The following is a 20,100-nucleotide window of genomic DNA, read 5'->3' as shown; positions in this document are numbered from 1 at the left end:
CTATTTTGCATAAACGTTATGGTGCAAGTAGGCTACTACCTACTAGTAATAAAATAAAATCCATGTTGCATGTAATGTTTTGTGTCAAAAATAGAAACAAATATAAACAAATAGCCTAGATTAAACGTCGGTTTTGCATGTCAGATGGTCACATAAACAAAAATAATGCCTATAGGCTATAATGTGTATGGATAAAAAAACAAATAGGCTATAGGCTACATCGAAAACTGGTAATATTGTTAGCACGTGTTGCTCAGTGCACTTGATACGAAAAAGATCCAAATATAGTCAATGCCCTTGTTGTCAATATTGCGTCCCTTATGAGACAGTATTGTTTTGGGCTTCTACTGAAACTGGTTTATTCATAGTCAGATATATGACCACTATTGGTGGGTGTCACGATTATGACATGCAGTTTTAGGAATAAGTTTGACAGGCCTTGCTACTTTTTCATCGTGTTTTTAAAAACAAGCGCCTCAGGCGATGTTTGCCCACCCTGACGGCGCCCCTCCTCCTCCTCCTTCTCCTTCTCCTTCTCCTCAGTGACATACACGCTCCCGTCCCAAGCTTCATCAAATGCTGCTTGCTCAACTCCCCGCTCCTCACACAAACGATTGAACTCATTTCCAGTTGCTCTCTAAAGCGATCCCACAGGTGTTTTAATGTCCCGTCGAGAAAAGCTTTCAGTGCAATGGAGTTACCTCACAGACAGTATTTGGGACGAGTCCTGATTGTGACTGCAGCGCTTCTGTCACCTGCGTTCACGTAAGTAGAAAGGTAGAGACGCCTTCATGGGATCTGTTGGAGTAGCCTAAATGGACTGTTTGTTTTGGAAAACCAGTGATTCAAATGAATGATTAGCCTATTTGTAATAGTCTGAAATTATTAATTTACTAGGCTATTAGTAGGCTATTTAATTATAACTTTAAACATTTAAAAAAAGATTTCCAGTTTCGCGCCACGGCTGCTAGTATCTAAAACTAGTAAGCTAGTTAACTACTTGTATCTAAAACGAATTAGTGTCTTTTTAATGTTATCAGTACCTGTTTTTACTATTTGTAGCCTATGTAGTCCAATAAGTATCTCTTTTCAGTCAATAGAAGGCTACTTAATCATCACATACTAGTACTCATTCCTTTGCTACTAGACAAGTGACTCCTCCATTGTTACTGGTAACAAACTGCACATGTTTGGCATTGAATATATGGGAATCTGTTGTTCAGATACTAACTAGCATGTAGGCTATTCTAACTGTTGCTGGTACGGGTTTCACTAGTTAAACAGGTGTTAGTAACAATTACCTCCTGATATTAATTGAATAGATACTAGAGTTTATTCTGGTGATTGTTACCAGAAACAGTTTTAATCTTATTGTAACTGTGTGGTTATGGATGTTCTCTCACTTCTCAAAACTGTCATGGGCATAATGTATTTATTAACATCAGCGTGTTATGATTTGGATATAATATTGCACAGAAATCTTTTCCATATAATCATTTTCTCATCAGATTATCCTCAGGCATGCCAAGACACTGATAGAAAGCAGGGCGTTTGAATATTCATGGAAGTTTTATGTATGCCTCTTGCAAGGTCACAGCCTTGTTTGAGTGTCAGGGCACTTAATCGCACAACTTCTGATATAAAAAGCAACAGAATTTGTCACTTTTTTTTCTTTGCCGTTCCAGTAAACATGTATTGATCATATTGTTTGAAACCATAAAAGCATCCATTCCTGATACAATATTTTCCTGCTTCTCGTTAATGACTGAATTCATTGTCATAATTTCTTCACATATGTGAGTCATTTAAAAAAGACCACATGTGATGCTAAGTAACACCAGCCGTCTGCAATATTTACTGCATGCGGTGTTACTTCATAATGATATCACTGCTATAAAATTAATTTTCTCCTTTCTCAGGGTACTGGGCAATGACATCCTTGGCCTGAAGGTGGCAGGAGAGCCAGTGCTTACCCCCAACGCAGTGTGTTTACGACTGGCAGGCCTGACCAAAAAACAGATGCGTTTGTGTGTGCGCAGCCCTGATGTCACAGCCTCTGCTCTGCAGGGCATTCAGGTTGCTATTCACGAATGCCAGCACCAGCTCAGAGACCAGCGCTGGAACTGCTCCTCCCTGGAGAACCATGGCAAGTTGCCCCATCAGAGTGCCATTCTCAACAGGGGTGAGTTGATGGCAAAAGGGGCATGGGAAGTGCTGAAGTTGAAGTTGTAGAGAGCCAATACAGTCATAATCCGGGCATTGAAATGCTACATTGGCCAAAGAAGGAAAATATCAGCGTTGAGTCATTGTTTAACGCATTTGCACCATGGAAAACATCTTTTATGAGATTTTAGATAAAGATCATTATAGATAATTATCTCACCAGCTGGCTCGTGCGCACTTCACTTTCTGAAGGCTCTGTTTACTCTGCTGGCAGCTTTATTTGCGGTGTCAAAGTGCTTTCTTTCGTCCCAGGTTTCCGAGAGAGTGCCTTCTCGCTGTCGCTGCTGGCTGCAGGTGTCGTGCACTCGGTAGCTTCGGCCTGCAGCCTCGGTAAGTTGCGTGGGTGTGGCTGCGAAGCTAAACGTCGCCTGGATGATGACAAAATCCGGCTCAAGTTAACCCAGCTCCAGCTTCAGACTTTCCAGAGGAGTGGGGTGTCTGTAGCAGGTGCAGGAGAGAACACACCTGAGTTTGGTTCACTTCACGGCAGCCTGCCGGCCAATCTGCACTCGTCCCACCCCATCAGTCTCCTCAAACCACTGCCGGATGAGGTCACGCCGCTGCAGGACACCTGGGAGTGGGGCGGCTGCAGTCACGATGTCCGTCTTGGCGTACGGTTCTCTAGGGATTGGTTGGATTCCAGAGGATCTCCTCGTGATATACATGCTCGGATGCGGATTCATAATAATAGAGTGGGCAGACAGGTGTGGTTTTATATGTTCAAATATCATAACCTTTTCTAATAATCTGAATTGCAACCGTTTTGCTCTTTCAAACAATGACAACCATGTCTTAAACATGTGTGACATGATAAATTTTGTTTTCAGTTAATCACCTGCTTGGTTTTCATTTATGCAGACATGCTCGGGTTAGCCCCGCCCACAGCGAATTCTCATTGGTCCAAAATTCCCCTCCACAAACTCACTGTTAAAAGATTAAATATCTTCAGACTGGGTGTGATTGTGTATCAGTGACATAACACTTATTTTTATCTATTAATTTATTTAAAAAAAAGCAAATTCAATTTATACATTAAGTAAATTGAATACACCTTATATATGCATTTTTTTTTTTAAATGTAATTTTTAATGATTTTAAGTTCTGAATTAAAATTCATGTTTATTTTTGTTTTCATTTTATTTATTTATTTGGAGGGACAGAAAGTCAAAAATGTTACGGTGATGCAACTTATATCACATGGGGTGCGACTCCCCAAATGTAATGATATTTATGAATTATTAATTCATAATATATGAAAAAACTTTTAGAATTTTGAAGAAACATTTTTGAAAATTATGATTCAGCTGTGTACAATCTCATGTATATAGGATTTTTTTTAACTTACAGTCATTAAATTTAGATAGATCCATAGATAGATAGATCCATAGATAGATAGATCCATAGATAGATATACCTTAGACAGATATACCATAGATAGATATATAGATATACAGATATACCACATTCTTTTCATTATGTGTTTGACCTTAACAGGTAGTTACTGACAACATGAGAAGAAAGTGCAAGTGTCATGGCACATCAGGCAGCTGCCAGTTCAAGACCTGCTGGTATGTTTCTCCTGAATTCCGGCTAGTGGGATCACTGCTACGGGAGAAATTTCTGACTGCCATCTTCATAAACTCTCAGAACAAGAACAACGGAGTATTCAACTCTCGAACTGTTGAGAGCCCCAGCTCGGATCAGCTCAGAGGCCGGAGGCGGAACATTTCCCGTGAGTTAGTGTACTTCGAGAAGTCGCCCGACTTCTGCGATCCTGAGCCCGCAGTGGATTCGCCGGGCACGCAGGGGCGCATCTGCAACAAGAGCAGCCCCAGCATGGACGGTTGCGGGTCGCTGTGCTGCGGCCGAGGACACAACATTCTCAAACAGGCACGCAGCGAACGGTGTCACTGCCGCTTCCACTGGTGCTGCTACGTGCTCTGTGAGGAGTGCAGGGTTACAGAGTGGGTTAATGTGTGCAAGTAACCAACCCATTTTGATCCAAATCCCCATTTCTTTTTTGGACCGAGAGACAACAACCTGTGACTGCCTGTGTGTTTTGCTCTCCTACAGTGTGTCTGTATCCATTTCTCTCCTTCTTTAACCTTCATCATCTGGGATCCATTTGCGTTGTGTTGCTGTTATGTTCAAAATGCCAAGTCAGAGATTGAGGAGGAGGTGACTCATGTCATTTGTCTTTTTTTCCTCGCTTGGAATCTTCAGCCTCCAGAACCAAGCAAATGGCCCGAACGCCATCTGCATGCCTCCAAATAACAAGGCATAACAGCAGGAACAAATTATTCCTGAGAAATATCGGCACTGCTACGGTCTACCTTTTTTTTTCATTTAAAAAGTGCACGTAATGTATATTCCTTACCTTGGCAAAATGTTTGAGAAGTTTATGTTGTAATCGCTCTTGATGGTGAAATACCATCCTAGTAGGGCTGAGGTTTCTGAAACACTGTATCGTGCAGTATTATGATATTTGCCCACATTGATCATGAAGAATCAATGGCTGTGATAATTGAAGGGAACATCTCAGTGCCTTTTATGAGGTTTCATAAGATGTTGTAGAGAAACTCTCCCAAGTCTGGAGCGAATCTTGGCCATTGACTGAGAATGTGCCTTGCGTAGGGGTCTGAGTTTAGTTGGTTTTTATGAAAACCAGGACAATTGTGAAATTGATATGCTGTGTAACCCCATCCTAACGATGGATAGATGGATAGAGTGAAGGAACGACTGGAGAACACTTGTGCCTCCCGTGGATTTTTTGCAGCTGATTAAAAACAGTCACATCTCATCTCATACTGCTGAACAATATTGGATGCCAGATGCCTTTGATGCAAGAATGGGAAGACATTCATACTCTCAAGTCTTGAGTTAAACTGTATTTAAACAGTTTCCATTACAATCATATTACAGTGAATCTGATGTATGCGATTTTTAAACTTTACTATTGAGCAATCAGTGCTTTGGGAATCAAATTAATTATATGGATAAATTAACTTTCATGTATTGCTACCTTTTGCATTCTTAAGGAGACTTTTATCGTCGTAATATGTTACAAGAACGCCTCAATTTTTGGTTAAGAAACTTTTCTTGGTTTATCATGTGTGTAGGTTTTAGAACCAGGAAAGACCATCTAGAACAGAGGAGGGGTCATAGATCAGTGTATTAGATATAATTCTTCTCTTCTGGAGATTTTTTTTTTTTTACTGAATCTGACCTCTCATAATGGGCAACAGGGATAGGTTTTCATAAAGAGTTTTATAAGCCGATTGAGGTATGAACCGGTCTTATAGGGATCAGCTGTCCAAAGTTGCACCATGTGCTGCTGAGTACTGTTTGTCCTTGTCTGTGAATCTGCATCTGCAACTGTCAGAGACTGGAGCACTGTGTGATTTCCTAACTAAATACAGGCGCACTTCTGATGTCTACGCTCTGTCCGAGTTCTCTGAGTGCACAAAAATCACAAACATCTTAGGAATAAATGAGTTTTTCTGTATGATTCCTCACGAGACTCTGTAATGAGGATGCGCTGTGGCGGCTGTGGATTGAGTGAAATGACCACCCACGGTCTGCTGGCTTTATCAAACTTGCTTCTCATGGTATTTCCTCTGGCAATAAAGATGGGAGCAAAAGAGAACTAGAAAAAGAGTGGTGTGGAATGATAAAGCGCTGGATATCTGGTTTGCATTTCTTTATTCCTTTATAATTTCACCCTGGAGCTGCTGCGAGAGGGAATTTCCTGTCGCTGTTCCTCCCATGTGTGAGACAGAGAAATTGGATGACCATAGACCCCCCCCCACACTTCCCCACCTCCCCCAACAAAATGCAGTGCAGCCAATCACACATACAAAGCAACATACTGACAACATCAAGAATAATGACAACCAGACACTGCCACAGAAGGGCAGAGAACTAATACTGGGTCATCTGAAAATATTTCAGTTAGCTACTATTCAGGCAGACAGACACATGGGTAGATAGATAGATAGATAGATAGATGATAGATTATGGATAGAAAGATGGATGGATGAACGGATAGATAGATAGATAGATGGATGGATGGATGGATAGATTATGGATAGAAAGATGGATGGATGAACGGATGAATGTATAGATAGACATGGATGGATGGATGCATAGATGGATAGATAGTTGTATGGATAGAAAGATGGATGGATGAACGGATAGATGGATGGATGGATGAATGGATGAATGTATAGATAGACATGGATGGATGGATGGATGGATAGAAAGATGGATGGATGAACGGATAGATAGATAGATGGATAGAAAGATGGATGGATGAACGGATAGATAGATAGATGAACAGATGAATGTATAGATGGACAAGGATGGATAGATGGATTGATAGATAGATGGATGGATGGAAAGATGGGTGGATGGATGAATGGATGAATGTATAGATAGACATGGATGGATGGATAGATGGATAGAAAGATGGATGGATGAACGGATAGATAGATAGATAGATGAACAGATGAATGTATAGATGGACAAGGATGGATAGATGGATTGATAGATAGATAGATGGATGGATGGAAAGATGGATGGATGAACGGATTAATGTATAGATAGACATGAATGGATGGATGGATGGATGCATGGATAGATAGATAGTTTTATGGATAGAAAGATGGATGGATGAATGGATAGATAGAAAGATGGATGGATGAACGGATAGATAGATAGATGAACAGATGAATGTATAGATGGACAAGGATGGATGGATGGATTGATAGATAGACGGATGGATGGATGGATAGATAGTTGTATGGATAGAAAGATGGATGGATGAACGGATAGATAGATAGATAGATAGACGGATGGATGGATGGATAGATAGATAGTTGTATGGATAGAAAGATTGATGGATGAACGAATAGATAGATAGATAGATACAATCTCATGTATATAGGATTTTTTTAAACTTACAGTCATTAAAGGGGTCATATGATGCTGCTAAAAAGAACACTATTATATCTTATAAATACGTAATAATCTTGTTCATTTCTAGAGATCTTACAATCTGATTCATACAGACCACCGCTTGCATGAGTTTCATTCATTGACATTTTGAATGCACATACCAGGATGCGCTTCGATGGTATCGCGAGATCTATTTGATATCATATATTATATTTGGTGTAATGAAATGTGTTTATGCGGTTTAAGGTAAAAAAAACCACATTATTTTCCACATACTGTACATTATTGTTTCTCCTCTATGCACCGCCTTTCTGAAACGCGTCGATTTTTACAAAGCTCATTGGTCTGAAAAAGCGAGGTGTGCTGTGATTGGCCAGCTATTCAGTGCGTTGTGATTGGCCGAATACCTCAAGCGTGAGACGGAAATGTTAAGCCCCTTAGAGAATAAAAGTTACGCCTTCTTTCTTTGCGTGAACATTTGGGCGGCATTATGCAAATCTTCCCAGATAGTGAAGTAGGTATGTGGGGGTGTGATAAAACGAGCCGTTTTAGGTAGACGTGGCTGACTCTTAACTTTTATAAAGAATATCTCTTTGGATTTGAGACTTTAGTCTTTGCAACTTTACAGGTCTTCTTTATGCACCAAGAGCTTGTAACACTCCAAAGAGAAAGGAAAAATTTAAATCGCATCATATGACCCCTTTAAATTTTAACTTTTCTTGAAAATTATTTGTTTTTTTATTTTTCAAAACAATATGAAACCAACATGGGTACAAGAATATGGAGCATGTGTTTTTAACTAAGATTTGTAAAAGATGTTTCTTTTCCTTTGATGTGGATATTTTTAAATGTCATTGACCCATTTTTCAGTTAGCTACCTCATAGATGATAGATAGATAGATAGATAGATAGATAGAGACGGATAGATGGGTGCGTGTTTAGATAGATAGATAGATAGATGACAAACAGACTGATAAGTGTAATTAATATACAACATGAGATATTGATGTTAGCGGATATGGAAATATGTGAATATATATTGCACATACTTAGGTACATCAAAAGAGAAGGAAAAGGGGAAGAAAAACAGCTGGAAACATCTGCTTCTGGGCTCCTTGTCCAGCTTCCCCTTCCATTTTTGATGTGGGATAGAGAGAAAAAGAGAAAGGGAAAGAAAAAACAAGGAGCCAGCTACCCAGAACATCAAAGCCGTTGCCTCCACTCCCTCTCTCTTTTCCTAACCACTGAATTGATAAACACATCGATCATAAAGCCACTGACACACGGTGGACCGTGTGAAGCGACACGGGGACAGAGTTTCCTTTGCATCTGGACGAGGTCTGAGCAGGCACTGTGTGCTGTTTAACATATAATATGAACATGCATTTTAATGAATATATTGATGCATGAGAATGAGCACCATGTTATGAATAAGCCCTACTGTAATTATTAGAGCATTTCGATTTTTGCATGACATGATTTCTTGTATTCTGTTTAACAATACAATCTTTACTCCATACAGAGTGATCTTTTGCTTCACTGCTGATAATCTGGCATGCAACTACTGAGTAATTTGGCAGCCTGAAGAAATCAGATAGTTGTTGCCAAGTTCTGTAATTTGGCAGCATCTAGCAGGTTACTTATTCATTAGGGCCAGTCATAGCTGAATAATTAATCACATCACAATATGGAAATGTGCTTCCAAACACTTCCAGCAACAGATCCTTCAGTCGTAAATTATCACATAACACACATTTCTGGAGGAAACTTCTTCAAAATGTTCACTGATTGTTGAGATATGAGACTAAACATGTACCACAATTTTGCCTGCCAACTTTACCAGAGTAACAACATTTCCGATTTTATATGATTTAGAGATCATGAGAATGGTAACAAGAATTATAAAGACATTATATACATTTTTAGATAATTCAAAGTAAGGTATCTATTGTAGGTAAATACGTAATAATCTTGTTCATTTCTAGAGATCTTACAATCTGATTAATACAGACCACCGCTTGCATGAGTTTCATTCATTGACATTTTGAATGCACATACCAGGATGCGCTTCGATGGTATCGCGAGATCTTTAACGCTCTCCTGCCTATTCCGCTGGTATCGCGAGAGCGGAGTGACTTGCGTGAAATTATCCGGTGTTGGTCTCCGAGGTGAGTAGGGATGTTGCAAAGCGTGAAAAAATATGGTGTAATTTCGTCTAAAATAGATTAGAAATTGTTGGCGTGTTGATATATGTTAAATGTTATTGACATTAAATAGCGGAGCAATTTATAATTTGTCAATATGCAGGCCCTTGCTGCTATAGGATGGTATCTCTACGTCGTGACAAAAATAAAAGGTGTTAGACGTTTAAACAGTATCACTGCCTGATGTGACATGCGCCGGTTTATCATAAGAAGGCATTTCTGTTGGATTTAAATTGATACAAATCAACAGTCTCAGATTTTCTTTCATTTGCATACCATTTTATGGAGGATGAGGACTCTTTCTTCCTTACAGACACATTAAAAGAGTCACGTCTCATGAATCTGTCGGACACAACTCATTCTGTCAGTCAACACCTAAAATAAAGCAATACTTCATTAGTTATTCTAATATAGGTGTTTTAAATTTTGTATTTTGGAAAGCAATCATCATACTGGACTGGGTAGTCCAGTAGATTTGTATTTTATATTACTGACTGATTTGTGTGTGTGTGTGTAAGTATATTGTTCTTGACTCAATGTTCTGTACACATTTATTTAATCAGTGCATGATGACAGTTATGCATCATCTGAGATGAATTTGCAGACTAGCACTCTCACTGTACGGCTAGATCAAGATGACCTTACATTAACATGATATCACTGATATGTCCATGTGCTTTGGCTCTTTTTAAGGTTTACATTTGTTTGCAGGTTGTCGTATATTCTATATTTTCCCAATGCAAAGTAAGCTTTATTAGTAAAGTGTGCATATTGTTTTTCTGTACTGCTGTGTTAAAAAATTTAATTCTGGCAGTATTTACTCACCTGATGATTCATGTAGCCTACTCTGAAATGTGGTGCTTTCTGTGAAATAAATATTATATTTTTTGATTTTGTCCAGTCACAGAATGTAAAGATCATAGATGTATTTAATCATTAAATTCCAGAAGGGTTTCTAGAAGATTTAAAAAGAGGAACATTGGCATATTTGTAATGAATTACAGAGAGTACAATGTTGTAGCAAGTGCTCTTTTTGAAAGGGTGAGTGTTTTAATTGGAGGTATGACAGTTGCGTGTGTCAATTTAAAAAACAAATGACCATAGATGTTCTCTTTTTATATTTGTAAAGGCTAACCAGCTATCATGGGGAACATTTTTGGCAACCTTTTGAAGAGTCTTATTGGGAAAAAGGAGATGCGTATTTTGATGGTCGGGTTGGATGCAGCTGGGAAGACCACAATCTTGTACAAACTGAAGCTGGGAGAGATAGTGACTACCATTCCTACTATTGGTGAAGCACATTTTTAGACTTTAAATGTTTAATCCCTTGATTATTATTGTATTATTTCCCTCTTACATAGAGGCAAAGGTCTTAGTGTCATGTTTTACGAGTCTGACCTCGTAAGTGGTGTAATTTCTGTGCCATTGTGTTTTCTTGTTACTAGGTTTTAATGTGGAGACTGTTGAGTACAAAAATATCAGTTTTACAGTGTGGGATGTTGGTGGCCAGGACAAAATCCGACCTCTGTGGCGTCACTACTTCCAGAACACACAAGGTGAGAAAAGGACTCGTACACACAGGCACACTCATTCACTGTAAAAACACAAACAGGATTTTGTGTCAAACAGAGCCATGATAAATAGCCAACAGTTTATGTCAACCTACTGGTATTTAAAAGGAAGGACATGTATATATACCTTTCCAACATATATTTATATTTTTTTAAGTTTGGGATTGGTCCCATTTTTTTTTTTAACTTTTTTGAGAGAAATCTCATATTCTCACCAAGGCTTCATTTATTTGATCAAAATTACAGTAAAATACTTAAAATTGTAAAATATTATTACAATTCAAAATAGCTGTTTTCTGTTGTAATACATTCAAAAATGTCATTAATTCCTGTGATGGTAAAGCTGAATTTTCAGCAGCCATTACTCTTCATATCATGTGATCCTTCAGAAATCATTCTAATATGCTGATTTGCTGCTCATGAAACATTTCTTATTATTATCAATGTTAAAAACAGTTGTGCTGCTTATTATTTTTGTGGAAACTGTGATACTTTTTTCAGAATTCTCTGATGTATAGAAAGTTTAAAAAAATAAAATTTATTTGAAATAGAAATGATTTGTAATATTATAAATGTCTTTACTGTCACTTTTAATCAAGGTGCCCTTGCTGATTAAAAATGTAAAAAATGTACTGACCCCAAACTTATTTCAATAGGGAATACATCAACACAGGAAAGAAAACAGTACTTTTCAAGTTTCATCATTCAAACTTTAATCTTAACAAATTTAGCATTGAAATTAGAATTAAGATCTCATATTGAGGTCCACAAGAGTCTTTATTTTCCCTCTTATTAATTACTACCTCTCTATAACCACATTTGACATAATTTCTCATGTATTTTGAAGGTCTGATCTTCGTGGTGGACAGCAATGACCGTGAGCGAGGGAATGAAGCCAGAGAAGAGCTGATGAGGATGCTGGCTGAGGATGAACTTAGAGACGCTGTACTCCTCGTCTTTGCCAACAAGCAGGCAAGAGCTTCCTCATGTGTCTGCTGTGTTCTTCAAATCAGAAACAGTTCATTGATGTTAGCATTGCATCTGCTGTCTACCAATTTCAAATCAGCCCTAGTATGTGCATCAGTTTCTGTAAGATATGTGTCGATTTGTTGAAGATGGAAACATAGCTGCTGTAACAGTATGTATGGTTGTAGTTCATTAGTTAGAAAGGATTGAAAGGAGGTAATTGTTTGCCATCCAGACTTTTATATCATTTATACAATTTAAAAGAAGAGATAATTTTGTAATCTCATGGAGCTTAAAAGAGATATAAAGTTGAATATCTTCTGCATAGCAGTGATAACATATACAGTGGGTACGGAAAGTATTCAGACCCCCTTAAATTTTTCACTCTTTGTTATATTGCAGCCATTTGCTAAAATCATTTAAGTTAATTTTTTTTCCTTCTGCAAGGAGGAATGGCAGAGGATCGCCAAATCCAGGTGTGAAAAACTTGTTGGATCTTTCCCAAAAAGACTCATGGCTGTATTAGATCAAAGGGGTGCTTCTACTAAATACTGAGCATTTTTCAGTTTTTCTTTTTTAATAAATTTGCAAAAATGTCAACAATTCTGTGTTTTTCTGTCAATATGGGGTGCTGTGTGTACATTAATGAGGAAAAAAAATTAACTTAAATGATTTTAGCAAATGGCTGCAATATAACAAAGAGTGAAAAATTTAAGGGGGTCTGAATACTTTCCGTACCCACTGTACCTTGAAAAGTGCTTATCAATTGCCCCAGAGGCAGCAAATACAAAGCAAAAAGCAATGGGGCCAAAACTGAACCCTGGGGAACCCCACAGGAGAGAGATGCTGTAGATGAGGCATAGTTTTGAACTCTAACTGAAAAAGATATATCTGATAAGTCAGCCAGGCCACGTATAAGACAGAAAATGTTCCAGATGGCAGAGGTGAAAGCAGGCTATTTTTGGGCTGGATGGGCTCTCTGATGATTTGGAGAACTCATTGCCGGCAGTGGTTGTTGAGGTCTGCCACTGATGTGTTGAGCAGTTTTGACCACCCGCTGAAGGTCTCTCTGATCTGATGATGTGCAGCTGCCATATCTTAGTGAGAAGCAGTAGGTCATGATGCTCCCAACACCGAATCTGTAAAAGATCTCAAGAGAAATGGAGGATTTCGGTGCATGCAGGAATTATAGACTCTGGTTCCAGGAAAATTAGTTCAGGAACTGTGGGAAATCCTCAATGATGAGGGCATGCAGTATGTATATAAACAGTAAGATATGTAGTTTTGTCGGTTTCTGTCTCACTCTCCAGGATCTGCCAAATGCCATGAATGCTGCAGAAATCACAGATAAGCTGGGTCTCCACTCCCTGCGCCATCGCAACTGGTACATCCAGGCCACTTGTGCCACCAGTGGAGACGGTTTATATGAGGGTCTGGACTGGCTGGCCAACCAGCTAAAGAACAAGAAATGAGGCAGACCGGATCCAAGAGCAACCGGTGTGGGCGAGGAGTCACCTTGAGTGACAGCTCATCAGGGAGCACTAGTGGTTTCCAAGTTTCTTTCATTCTGTCAAGCTGAGACCAACAGGAGCCGGGTCATTTCAGACCGTGTAACCCCTCGCTATGTCCCACTTAACAGATCCGTGAGATGATTGGGGAAGCGCCCATGATTCATATTCATATTTACTGGTGAAGATAGACATGTTTTGCTATTCTCGTGTGATTCAAACATCTCAGTTTCTCGTGTCTCTACACTGTAAATGTATAAAAGACATTAACGGGGAGTGAGTGAAAAGCTTTTACTTATATTAATACTGTGGGAGTAACTCTTAAATGCAGGTCATTTAAACTATATTAACTGCACTGATAGATGAGAAACCTGTTGATTCAGTTTCCTGAAATATTTAAATAAAATCAAGTGAAATGTTATTCAGAAAACAATGAAGAAACATGTTGTGTTTTTTGCTACAATGGTGTTGTTTTGCTACTGAAAATTAAATATGCATTGTGATTTATTATTAGCATATCAGCCAGACTTCACGACTGTCAATGATTATGCTCTTATTGCATGTATTCACCAGTGTCTCTGCACAGGTTGCTGAACAAGCTTTGGTTAGTGCTGTTTTATGTAAATAGATAGAGGATCTCTTGTCTTGGCATGCGTAGTTTGCGACGATTAAATAGCACATTGTTCTATGTACAAGAACTGTTTCTTTTGTGCTGATATTGTTCACTACCCAAGCTGCTGTTTTGTTGTGTAGCTAAATGCGTTTGTTTCACCGACTGTATCCGCTGCTCTTGCATGCTGTTCGTCTGTGTCGTGCCGTGTAGACATGCTCATTGATTGTGTCATTGCATTCGTGTTAGTGATTTTTTTGCTAGTGTTGCATGGGAAGGTCTGAGGAGCTGAACAAGAGTAGATCTCTATAGCCCTGTGACTGGAAATTGTGTCGAAGAGACTTTACAGTAGACGCAGGTACTAATAAACTCAAATATTTATAGTTGTGTGTATGCTCATGAATTAAGTGTGTTTATATGTTACACGCTTAATAAAATATGCACTTAGATAATTTAATGTGAATATCTATTATTTATTGTAGCCCTGTGTCCATACATTTTTATCTATGTTCCTTGCATTGCAATACTATGGAAAAAAATTTGTTCATTCTGCAAACATTAAAATCGTGTTGCCTAAAAAACTTTTTAGATGGGTTTTTTTTCAGCTTTGCATCTGCACAAACAGTCATTTTTCCATTATCCATACTTCCATTTATCCATTTATGCATCAATTTAGCTTGACTTTAGCTTGTTTCTAGTTAACTAAAACATAAACTATTAAAAATCATTTTTGTTCATTCAAATAATTTAGAAATTTCATCTTGCAGCTAACTGAAATAAGTACTAAAAGTTATTAAAAGCTTAAATAATTAAGCTAGTTAAAAACTAATAAAATAAAAAAGCACATTACAAAATTATTAAAACAAATTAAAACTAAACATCTAAATATAAATGCTAATTCAAAATATTAATAAATATATTAGTACATAAATAATACTAGAATAACACTGTTGACATCTATGCTTTTTCAGTTATTACACTCCAAAATTTTTAAATATGGTCAAATAATTACAATATATTAAATACTACCAAATAGCCTTGTGTCTTTTTTTAAACAATACTAAATATTTGATCAAATCATTACCTTCAAAGTGTTTCAGTGTTCATTTTAGTTTTAGTTAAAGTTTAATAAATTTGTCATGTGCATTTGTCATTTTTATTAGTTTTTGGGTTTTTTATGTCTATTTTTTCTATATTTATGTCTATACTTAAAATGATTTCAGCTGGTTCCCAAGATGAAATTTCTCATTTTTGTAAATGTTCTTTTTCTAAATTCTTTTAGTTTCAAGTTTTAAGTTTTTTTTTTCTAATATTTGTATAAAAATTTGATGATGATTTTAACGGTTTAGTTTTAGCTAACAATAACAACACTGAATCCATTTAATTAAAGTCAGAAGTGTTTAAGTGTATGACAGGTGCTTGCTCCACAAAGTAAAACTTATAGCCTGGGAAAAGCAACAAATAACACAACAAAACCACTCAAAATTTTCAAAACCAACCAAGTCTTCATAACAAAAATGAACCCACATGCCTGACAAAGTTCATCTATTGTAATTGCTTCCATTCTGGGATCTTTTTCTTCTTCCAGAAAAGTCGCTTCAGTCATCCAGTGGTTTGGTGCGCAATTATACAATTTGTTTCTGCATTCTGATAACTTTATCAGACACCACAGTATGTGATAAATCTTATCTTTGTGTGGTTTGTGAAAATTTCGTAGAGCATGGGCCTACTGAAAGCACTTCATCCGCTCTGTGTGAACACTTACGGCTCTTAGGCTCAGAAAAGCCTAGAAATAATAAGAAGGGAAGTCTGTTTGTTTAGCAAGATGCCCAGTACCTCACCCCCTTATTCTGTGGCAAATCCCACACACCTCCCTGCCTGCCCTCACAGTGTGTGTCTCCAGGGGCGTGACAGCAGTATGTGGGTCAGGGCTGCTCCCTGGGTTGCCAGCCCCAATGGCCCCCTGCAGGCCGCTCATAATAGCGGCACCATGGCGGGTGCCATAGCTGGGATTCCCTCCCGTAACCGGGGCGCCCTCGCCCAGGGCACAGACTCACTGGCAGCAATACTGCAATCAATTCATCAATCTGTGATGGGAGCAGCGACCGCTAAAGCCAGACCAGCCCACCCCTCATCCAGGCCATGACCACCAGCAATGAAGCTGAAAAGCAGGACTGGAGAAATCAGGAGCTGGATGGAGTACAGCTGATTATTTAGGGGGCTGGTATTCAGTCAGAGCAGACGGGCATAATGAGAGTTGTTTCACTTTGGGAAGGTCCTCAAAAAGTTGAAATTAGTACATGGATTGTCAAGCATGAAAAAGCAAGTACACACACACACACACACACACACACACACTTGAACACAATAATGCCACAGTTGGAGTGAGGCAAGGCTGTAGTAGTCAGAAACACTGAAGGGAACACATCACACCCAGATTAGTGGCAGATCAATATGGCTTTTCAGTGACTATTGTTTTTTCTTTATTCCTCCATATCTTGAATATTTGATGACTTCCTCCAAACTTTTTAATGAAGTTGTTATCATTATTATTAAAAGTAGTAGTCGTAGTAGTAGTTTTGCTTATTCAAACAGTAGCAAAAAAAGGTCAAATAAATAAATAGTAGCGTTGCTTACTCATAACCAACAAGTCCAATGAAATGGGTCAAAATGTGGTGTGATAATAATATACCAGGAAAATGTAAGTGGTTTATGGACATGGGGGTGTTCAGTAGGTTATCATTACTGTCAGTTTACATCTTTGTCTGTATTCCCTTAAAGTAACCATTATAACTGTACTGTACAAAATAAGCTCGTACCGATGAGTGACGTTTTAGCAACATTCTTCATCATTTAGCTGATGTCTCCATCTGCTGGACAATAGACTGTAGTGTTACGTCCGTCTTCTACTTCTCAATGGGCTCATATTTACACATTTAGATTTATAGATCTAAAATATAGGTCTATATTTTGGAAAAACGTTAACTATTTTGATTAAAATCTACCACGTAGTAACTACTGCTTTGTGCTTTAGAGTAAAGACTGGATATAACAGCCCTTCAGAAAACATACCTTGGTTTTACCAAAGACTTTTACCCACGCACTATAGTGTACTATATGTAAACACAGTCATATTAATAAAACTATGGAAACTGCAGTAAAAACTTCGGCAGTAACGTAGTACATTCATAAAATCAGATTCAGATAGACAAACCCTGGCATATGTATAGCTTCTACATTTGTGTAGGCTATTTATTTTTTATTAAACAACAAATAGCTTGCTTTATAAAAGTTACATGAATCTAACAACGGCAGTGAGGAGCTTTGCATGGTTATAAACAAACAAATACACAATAATGGTTATTTCCATATGTGTTTTAGTTTATTATCATAATTTTTTTTATATCAAACCCTTTTTTCATTTTTTTTTTTTTTACTGTAGTTACACTGAGCTAACCATGGTGATGAGGAGCTATTCATGGTGTTACATTTAGTTAATGTACAAGAACCACTGCTAAATAGATAAATAAATAAAGTAAGTAAGTAAGTAAGTCTTAAAGTTCATAATGACTATGAAATAATGTTGTGGTCGAGTATATATGCTCAACAGAAGTCTCTACCGTCCGAAGAAAGACCGACACCCGAAGCAACTTTATTGTTCCCTCTCCCGCAGACAGTGGTCGCTGCACGGGCGGATTGGGATGGATTTATAGCACGGAAAATCGTTGCGTTATGAATTTCATAAAATCTTTGCTTTTCAGCTGTGGACTGTATTGTTTCGAGATCTTGCTAGATTTGTTTATTCACTCTCCTCTGTTAAATACGTAAGAACGGAAGAAGTGTACGATTTTTAGAAAACATCTTGTTGTTTGTAAAGCAGGCCGCTGAGCCCTCGGATTTTCCTAACATTGTGTCCGGCATGGTGCGCTCGGCCCACGGGACACTCGCGGCATTTTACACCCGGTAAGACCCGATAGAGCTCTTCGAAACAGCGCGCGCTGCAACAAGTTCTTTTGTTTTGATATGGGTCATATGATCCCAACCTCTATATTTCGTATTTTAGCTACATCTGAGTTTAGATTAGTGAGTTTCCTCAGTAACGTATCGTTGTTGTATTGTAAACACAAAGATTAGGCAGCAGATTGACGTAGTTAGACGTTGACGAGCATGCTATGTTATTAGCAGCTAAACTAGCTGGTAGCTTTTATGATTCAACAAACCGTTTTCTGCTATCAAAGACCGCGTTGCTAAATCAAATACATTTCTTTTTAAATGAACAAATCCAGTGGACACAGTGAAATTAATTGTGCATTGCACATAATAGCTTTTATTCTTATTAGCATCGTCCAAGTGTAAGCTTTTATATATGCAGCTCTAAACTATGCGAATTCATTATTAATACATAGATGTTTAGTGACTGTTTATGTTATTACTTTATTTGTATGATTATAAATTACCTTTAAGGGGTTGCTTTCATAAATGTGCAGTTTTTGAATCTATAACGCATAAATGTGTATAAAAGTGTTATGACGCTCATCTCAAACACCTCTCTCGATCTAAGTAAATGAATATCAGGAAAAGAAAGGCTAGGCACAGATGGTTTAGGAATTATGTTTAATAATTTGCAAATTTTTAACATAAAATATATAACAGCTTACGTGCTTTTGCCTTTATTGTATAAAGTCTTGTGTTAAAATGAATAGGCAACTTGTTTAGATTGAGTCTCTTGACCATAATAAAGGCCGCAGGTGCATGGATGTAGAACTTTAGCTAACCAAATGAAGTGGATAACTGCTTACTGATCCTATTGGACATACGTTTTTTTCAGAGTTTAGAGTGCATGTAGTTTTTTTTTATTTTTTATTGTAGTTTGTGTATAAGAATGATCATTCTTCATTTTTCTCAGCTAATTGTCCTCCACTCTGTCGACAGGTGCCGAACCATGGTATCCACCTAGTCCCTGGTTTGACTTCAGTGGTCGTAGTAGCGAAACATTTCTCATCTATGATTGACTGAGAGCTGTTGTCACTGCCAGCATACTTCTTATACAACACTCTACTATGAATACCGCAGTCTTGACAACATTGCAAGCTGATTGGTGAACCACTATGAAGTGAAGCTGACTCTCCACAAAGGCAACTAAGTGAACTGTGGTCCCCAAACAGAAGCAATACCATATTACAAGACTTTTTTGTTACATTGACATATTTGGCCATAGACTTTAGAATGGCATCTGTTCCTGTTTACTGCCTGTGCCGTCTCCCTTACGATGTCACCCGGTTCATGATTGAGTGTGATGTTTGTCAGGACTGGTTTCATGGCAGGTGAAGTTGCATTTTGTAAATTAAAATTGAAAGCTACGTTGAAATCACCTTTATGGTATATATGAAGAGTTTATTTGCAAAAACAGATAACTCCGTTTTTTTAAATGGTCAGAAATCATGTTTTTATGTTTTATTGTTAGTTAGCTGTATTGTTTTGTTATTATTTTAACCTAATCAAAATAACCCAACTGCAGTTTGACTGAGATTAATTGGAATGCACAATGAAAAAACATGATTTTTGAAAATTGTTAAAAATGGAGTCTGTTAATTGCAAATGAACTCTTCATATGATGTTATTTGTTTGCAATTGTAATGTTTTTTTTTTTCATGTGTAGTTGTGTTGGTGTGGAAGAAGACAAAGCGGCAGATATTGACCTGTATCATTGTCCTAACTGTCAGGTGACACATGGACCCTCTGTCAGTAAGTGCCGCAAATACTGTATAATCTGTATAACTGGTGTTTTGTTGACCTGTAGATTAAATGCATTTTTTTTTTCTTTAAGATTTGTTTTATTTTCGTAGAAAATCACTAAGAGTGCTAGGATAATTCTGACTTCATGTGTATCCAGTGTTTTTTCTATCATTGAGATACTACTATAGTATTTATTATTATTTTGAATTTTTATATATATATATGTATTTTCTGTTTTTGTTTTTTTGTTTTAGTAATTTAATTGTGTGTTTTTGCCATTTTTAGTAGTTTTTGTTTATATATATATATATATATATATATATATA

General features: G+C 37.6%; 3 protein-coding genes across 4 annotated transcripts in view; all 3 read left to right on the top strand.

The window, feature by feature from the left end:
- The first annotated feature begins 401 nt into the window (after positions 1-401).
- On the top strand, positions 402-5,853 carry wnt10b (wingless-type MMTV integration site family, member 10b). The gene is made up of 4 exons (XM_016559362.1): positions 402-765; positions 1,920-2,182; positions 2,476-2,927; positions 3,718-5,853. Exons 1-4 carry the CDS (start codon positions 692-694, stop codon positions 4,207-4,209), a joined length of 1,281 nt encoding a protein of 426 aa, XP_016414848.1. The 5' UTR covers positions 402-691; the 3' UTR covers positions 4,210-5,853.
- A 3,469-nt stretch (positions 5,854-9,322) lies between these two features.
- LOC107745481 (ADP-ribosylation factor 3-like) lies at positions 9,323-14,123 on the top strand. Of its 2 annotated transcripts, XM_016559368.1 has the most exons (5): positions 9,323-9,347; positions 10,513-10,674; positions 10,829-10,939; positions 11,802-11,926; positions 13,231-14,123. In XM_016559368.1, exons 2-5 carry the CDS (start codon positions 10,527-10,529, stop codon positions 13,390-13,392), a joined length of 546 nt encoding a protein of 181 aa, XP_016414854.1. In that variant the 5' UTR covers positions 9,323-9,347; positions 10,513-10,526; the 3' UTR covers positions 13,393-14,123. The 2 variants fall into 2 exon arrangements, with proteins under 2 accessions (XP_016414854.1, XP_016414855.1); XM_016559369.1 differs by lacking the exon at positions 9,323-9,347 and having other exon boundaries at positions 10,462-10,674.
- Positions 14,124-17,701: 3,578 nt separating this feature from the next.
- The window catches only part of LOC107745465 (histone lysine demethylase PHF8-like), a 10,366-nt gene continuing 7,967 nt past the window's right edge, over positions 17,702-20,100 (top strand). Inside the window, exons 1-3 of the mRNA XM_016559356.1 lie at positions 17,702-18,001; positions 18,971-19,362; positions 19,698-19,783. Coding sequence (XP_016414842.1) covers positions 19,265-19,362; positions 19,698-19,783 — 184 coding nt within the window. The 5' untranslated portion in view covers positions 17,702-18,001; positions 18,971-19,264. The remainder of the gene's footprint in view (positions 18,002-18,970; positions 19,363-19,697; positions 19,784-20,100) is intronic.

This window comes from Sinocyclocheilus rhinocerous, unplaced genomic scaffold, assembly GCF_001515625.1.
Source record: "Sinocyclocheilus rhinocerous isolate Xijiao unplaced genomic scaffold, SAMN03320098_v1.1 scaffold2754, whole genome shotgun sequence".
In the NCBI taxonomy this organism is placed as follows: Eukaryota; Metazoa; Chordata; class Actinopteri; order Cypriniformes; family Cyprinidae; genus Sinocyclocheilus; species Sinocyclocheilus rhinocerous.
This window is presented reverse-complemented; position numbering and strand designations above follow the sequence as displayed.

Bases quoted from the DNA above. Each gene is read 5' to 3' on its own strand.
- wnt10b (XM_016559362.1), top strand. From the start codon at position 692: ATGGAGTTACCTCACAGACAGTATTTGGGACGAGTCCTGATTGTGACT. The intron at 2,183-2,475 runs GTGAGTTGATGG...CTTTCGTCCCAG, and splicing joins GAGTGCCATTCTCAACAGGG to GTTTCCGAGAGAGTGCCTTC. The intron at 2,928-3,717 runs GTGTGGTTTTAT...TGACCTTAACAG, and splicing joins ATAATAGAGTGGGCAGACAG to GTAGTTACTGACAACATGAG.
- LOC107745481 (XM_016559368.1), top strand. From the start codon at position 10,527: ATGGGGAACATTTTTGGCAACCTTTTGAAGAGTCTTATTGGGAAAAAG. The intron at 10,675-10,828 runs GTGAAGCACATT...TCTTGTTACTAG, and splicing joins GACTACCATTCCTACTATTG to GTTTTAATGTGGAGACTGTT. The intron at 10,940-11,801 runs GTGAGAAAAGGA...TGTATTTTGAAG, and splicing joins CTACTTCCAGAACACACAAG to GTCTGATCTTCGTGGTGGAC.